The 6,000-nt window shown below is 39.4% G+C and overlaps 1 protein-coding gene across 2 annotated transcripts in view; it reads right to left on the bottom strand.

The window, feature by feature from the left end:
- Positions 1-1,943: 1,943 nt before the first annotated feature.
- The window catches only part of LOC149972912 (guanylate-binding protein 1-like), a 48,601-nt gene continuing 44,544 nt past the window's right edge, over positions 1,944-6,000 (bottom strand). For both annotated transcript variants that reach the window (XM_090216452.1, XM_090216451.1), the window contains exons 9-10: positions 5,854-5,956; positions 1,944-3,398 (exon numbers count right to left, since the gene is read on the bottom strand). In XM_090216452.1, coding sequence (XP_090072578.1) covers positions 2,941-3,398; positions 5,854-5,956 — 561 coding nt within the window. In that variant the 3' untranslated portion in view covers positions 1,944-2,940. The remainder of the gene's footprint in view (positions 3,399-5,853; positions 5,957-6,000) is intronic.

The raw sequence follows: 6,000 nt of genomic DNA, 5'->3' as shown, positions 1-6,000 counted from the left end.
GCAAAAGAGAGAGAGAGCAATATTTGCTTGCATTTTTGAAACTTTCGAATGCAACGAGCTAGATTAACTTACTCAAACATCAGGCTAAAACAGTGAGGGATGCTATGTTAGCTAGCTGGCCATGGCTATCCAACACTGGAACTCGTCCAAGGTAAACTTGTGGTTTTATGAATTAATTGCCAACGGGGCCTGCAGGTGTAACTGCTAAACTGTTTGCTGACTGTACACTGTACTGGATGATTGTAGCTGGTTTACTATAGCATTAGTTCTAGTAGCAATGTTGTCTACCTATGACGTTAGATAATATGGTGACAATGATGTAGGCTGTGTGTAGCGGTTAGTGGCAATGATATGAAGGTTTCGTTTGGTTTGGAAAGGTATTTTTCGTCTGGTCACTGACAGCTGATGTGTTGTCTACTGAAGTCCACAAGTGAAGGGAAAAGGTGAGAGGAGGAGAGAGCATAGATGTGAGATGTAATTATACAATGAACAAAATGATCATGCTGTTTGTATGTGTTACCGTGTGATCAGAGGTGTATTCATTCCCCCGATTCTGTTGAAAAACATTTCTGAAATGGAACAAAACGGGGATAAACACACTACGTTGTAAACTTTCATTCATAGGCTAGGTTGTAGCAACCTCATGATGTGTGTAGGGAACATTAAAGTATCATGTAGTAGCCTAAACCTATCAATATTACATTGAACAGGTGAATGGAATATGAATGACAGTCATCCAATATGCTGTAATAGAAATAAGGCCAAGCTCATAAACATCACCGACCGCCACTGTTTCATTCATCTGCTTGCTCTTATATTGAGCTTCACAATGAAGTTTTTACCATTTTCCTTTTAAAACAACCAGGACTACAAGTACAACATAAAAATTGCAGTTGCATTCGTGAGTTATATTGTGAATGTCAATAAAAAAATAAGGTCCGCCTTAACAGACAAAAAATAATTCAAAATAATTCTGTAAGTACAGCAATTGTTTTCTCAGTGGGAAATGAATATCCAACTCATCAGTGACAAGTGTGTGGAGTTTGGAGATTGTGACAGCAACTATGTGATCTTATTACAGTATTATAGACACCATGTCCTGGGATTTACTAATGTCTTCTAAATTAAAAAAAAACTTAGCTTCCAACGACTCTTGTGTAGCTTACATGTGTGTTTGTGAGTGTCTCAGCTTTTCATATTGGGGTCATAATTGTCTGTAGCTCAAACTGTTGGCACATTGCAGACGTTTTTTTGTGAGGAGAACCGTTTTCAGGATCCTTTCTTGTCACACAAACTCCACTCTATCTCAGCCCCCATTAATCACACAGGTTAATGGTTGGTTTCTGCAGATGAAGAAGGAATAGACACATCTGATTAAAAAGTATGTAGCTCATAAAATAAGGGGTTGGAAGTATTAAATCACGCTGGTGTGATTGTGGGACTCAAAGCGAGATGGATACAAATAATATGCCTATTGCTGATTTATCATGATTATACTGTAATTTGTAAATAGTAGAGGCCTGAGAGAGTGAGGTATATTTAAGCAATAAGGCCTGAGAGAGTGAGGTATATTTAAGCAGTACAGCCTGAGAGAGTGAGGTATATTTAAGCAGTACAGCCTGAGAGAGTGAGGTATATTTAAGCAGTACAGCCTGAGACAGTGAGGTATATTTAAGCAATAAGGCCTGAGAGAGTGAGGTATATTTAAGCAATAAGGCCTGAGAGAGTGAGGTATATTTAAGCAGTACAGCCTGAGAGAGTGAGGTATATTTAAGCAGTACAGACTGAGAGAGTGAGGCATATTTAAGCAGTACAGCCTGAGAGAGTGAGGTATATTTAAGCAATTAAGGCCTGAGAGAGTGAGGTACATGGCCCAAATACCATGGCTTAGTGTAACGGCTGTCTAGGTGTGGTGAAGGAGAGTCGGACCAAACTGCAGCGTGTATATTGCGATCCATGTTTAATGAAAAAATAAACGTAAATATGAAATAAACACAAAACACTACAAAACAATAAACGTAATGAAAACCGAAACAGCCTATACTTGTCAACTAAATACAGCGACATGAACAACGACACATAGGACAATCACCCACAAACACACAGTGAAACCCAGGCTACCTAAATATGGTTCCCAATCAGAGACATTGACTAACACCTGCCTCTGATTGAGAACCATATCAGGCCAGACATAGAAATAGACAAACAAGACATCCAACATAGAATGCCCACCCAGTTCACGTCCTGACCAACACTAAAGCAAGGAAAACACACACGAACGATGGTCAGAACGTGACACTAAGGGCTGTTCTAATTTACGACGCCACGCAGAGTCCCTGTATACAACCCTTAGCCGTTGTATATTGGCCAAATATAACAAACCCACGAGGTGCCTTATTGCTATCATAAACTCGGATAGATTCTTCCAATTATTCCGCTCTTCTCTTTGGTGTGAACAGGAACGATTCACGCTACTAAATCAAACAATTGGAAAACGAGACGGACTTGTGTTGCTCTAACTAACCTTTCCCTTAGTGGTAGAGTGCTTACCCACTGGATGTTGTGTGCTGAAGTTTTACTTGTTCTTATACATTTTCTAATCACAAACCATTAGTTATTATTCAATTTGCTGGTTTAAGAAAACGACAAAGACGACGATGACTAAGCTGGATTCGGGGTCGAGATCATGATCCCAGTCTTGTGCTTATAGCATTTATCTGAAAGATTCTCACGATCTGTGTGTGGAGTGTTAAGGGTTTGGAGGGTTCACAAGAGGTCACTCAATCAAATGTTTTTTATAAAGCCCTTTTCACATCAGCTTTCATAGATAACCAGCAGGGTCAGATAAAAACAATGATGGCTATAGAAGACAAACACTTCAACACTTCAAGACTCAATATCAGTTTACTTTTCATAGTCAAGAATTCAAGGTGGAGTAGATCACATTACGATACAGGGCTGCTGAGGAACAAGTCGTTCAACAACTTGTACAGGGGCCTGTGATCTATTGTTGAGCTCCCTCATTAACATTTCCATCTGTTTATTCTGTCCCTCAGCCTGCTGATTTAAGAATTCCATCAGACCCTTCTGATTCTGGGTATTGGTCTCCCTTTCCAATTCATCCCTCTTCTTAATCTCCAAGATCTCTTGTCTCATTAGCTCAGCCTTCTCCTTATGGCCGTTCTCCAGGAGATCTTTCTGCTCCTGCATTCTGCGTTCCAGCGTCCTGTTGAACTCCTGCTGCTGTTGCTTCCTCTCCTTCTCCATCATCTCTTTCATCTCCTTCAAGTACTTCTCCTGGCTAATGCGATTGTTCTCAATGGTGCGCTCCATCTCTGCCTGTTGCTCCCTGAATGCTGCCTTCTCCTGCTCCAACTCAGCTGTTTTCTTCTTCTCAGCTGGAAGAGCCAAGGAGAGAGAGAAAGAAGTAGGACAACTGGACAACTCATTTTCTCATACAGATTCATACACATTAATACCCTCTAGAGTCTATTGGCCAACAGTGTGTCAATCTAAGTAACATAATAAAATAATACCCATTAAAATCTGATCGTTTTAAGCAAAATGTATATTTGCATTGGGCTGCGTCTCAATCCACCACATCCATCTATGTCACCGTTCCTCATCAGAAGGTGGAAAGGGGCAGATCTACAGCGCTGTTTGTCAGATCAGGAGACATCCAGAAAAACGGGTCTTCTCATGAAAACATCGAACGGTTTAGCCTACAAACTAATATGACCATAGAAAGGGGAGACTCCCACCAACACGATGGCATTCCCCATTTTGCTCTACGACCACAAGTGTCACGGGACTCATCTGAAGGTATCCCGGTACCAGTTTAAAAAAGGAAATAGCTTTTTGCCAACAAAAACAATTGTTAAATATTTGTCCCAAAAAACCTATATATATATTTTTCCCCCTGAGCTTTGTTATATCACTTAGATTTAGGACAGATATTTCAAAACCTTATTCCTTATGATTTCATTTTTGATGAACTTTTTTTGCTATTTCAGAGTGCGCTATTTAATGTGTTTCTAGGGGCTATAGTAGTAAAGGCCAAATTCAATATTTTATTATAAACAAATGTTTTATACTTTTTTATACTTTAAGAATTAATCAAAGAACAAATGGGCGAGATGATCGTTGCTGGACCAGGCAAACACATTTTGAGTTATTTTGTAATTCAACTTTATCACCACTCTAAATTACCCTCAACAGCACATATTGCATGTATGAAGTTTGAAGAGGGGCGATTATTCAGTGCTTTGCAGTGGTGGGCTGGTTCATAGCTAGGGCCTGGTCTATTCCCCTTGATTTGAAAGAGAAACTGCCTGTAAAAAACAGACTTCTCATTTAGAAAACAGCCTATGAAGCATCGATATGAGTCCAACATTTATTCTACTATTAAAATGTAGTAAAAAGCGTAAAAAGGATCATTTTGGTCATGAAGTCAGTCTCGCACAGAACAGATGTAAATGAAGGTTGGGTTTGTTTCAATCCTGCCCACATGCCCACTGCTGGCAGCACTCAGGTAATCATCAAATCAGAATGCAGCTGCCTGTGGTAAATTTGGGTTCAATTTGGATATCCCTATGGCGCTAGTTAGTCGGGCACCAGATTGGTATACAGTACATTCAGAAAGTATTCATACCCCTCGACTTATTTCACATTTTGTTGTGGATTAAAGATATGTTTTTCTCTCAATCATCTACACACTACAATGACAACATGTTTTAAACTTTTTTTAAATGAAATACAAAAATGTCTAATTTACATAAGTATTCACACCCCTGAGTCAAAACAGAATCACTTTTGGCAGCGATTACAGCTGTGAGTCTTTTTGGGTAAGTCTCTGAGAGCTTTCCACACCTGGATTGTACAATATTTTCCCATTATTATTTTCAAAATTCTTCAAAGTGGTTGTGTTGTTGAACATTGCTAGACAACCATTTCCAGCCATAGATTTTCAAGCAGATTTAGGTCCAAACTCTAACTCGGCCTAAACTGTGACTGTCTTCTTCATAAGAATTTCCAGTGTAGATTTGGCCTTGCGTTTGAGGTTATTGTCCTGCTGAAAGGTGGGAAGCTGAACAAGGTTTTCCCCTAGGATTTTACCTGTGTTTAGCTCCATTCCATTTATTGTTTATCCTGAAAACTACAAAGTTCTTAACAATTACAAGCATACCCATAACATGCAGTCACCAATATGCTTGAAAATGTGGAGAGTGGTACTCAGTCAATTAGGTTAGTACTGAGAAGTAACTACAATGTTTTTGATCCATCCTTTGTTTTCTTCTATCACAGCCACACTCTGTAACTGTTTTAATGTCACCATTGGCCTAATGGTGAAATCCCTGAGCGGTTTCCTTTCTCTACGGCAACTGAGTTAAGAAGGATGCCTGTATCTTTGTAAAGACGGGGTGAATTCCATCCAAAGTATAATTAAGAACTTTACCATGGCCAAAGGGATATTCAGCAGCTACTTTAATTCTTTTTACCCATCTACCAATAGGTGACCTTCTTTGCGAGGCATTGGACAACCTCCCTGGTCTTTGTGGTTGAATCTGTGTTTGAAAAAGTGGGAATACTTTCTGAAGGCACTGGAAAAGAATCATATCATTCAAAATAGCAGATACTAGCAAAAATCTTATTCATGAAATCTGTCATAATTTAAATGTTCGAGTCGGCCACCAATAATACTTTCTACTCCATAATACTTAAAGTTGTATTTTTGGGCGGGGCCTGGCATTAGGGCGGAGCCACTGGTCTTGTTTCAATCTTCCGAACATTAGCCTAACACAGTGGATTTTTATTTTATAATTGGAAGAAAAAAAAGATTGAGGTGTGGGTTACCTTGGATTTGTTTCTCTTTTTTAGTCAGTTGTTTGTCAGCTTGCAGGATGGAGTAGGACTCTGCACTCTTGTCCTTCAGGAACTGCTCCAGAACCTCCTCAGCCTGTAGAAAACAGGTCTTATAGGTTGTTGTATTGATTTTGATTC

Source organism: Oncorhynchus mykiss, chromosome 22 (assembly GCF_057628025.1).
Source record: "Oncorhynchus mykiss isolate SJ-2025 chromosome 22, ASM5762802v1, whole genome shotgun sequence".
Classification (NCBI taxonomy): Eukaryota; Metazoa; Chordata; class Actinopteri; order Salmoniformes; family Salmonidae; genus Oncorhynchus; species Oncorhynchus mykiss.
This window is presented reverse-complemented; position numbering and strand designations above follow the sequence as displayed.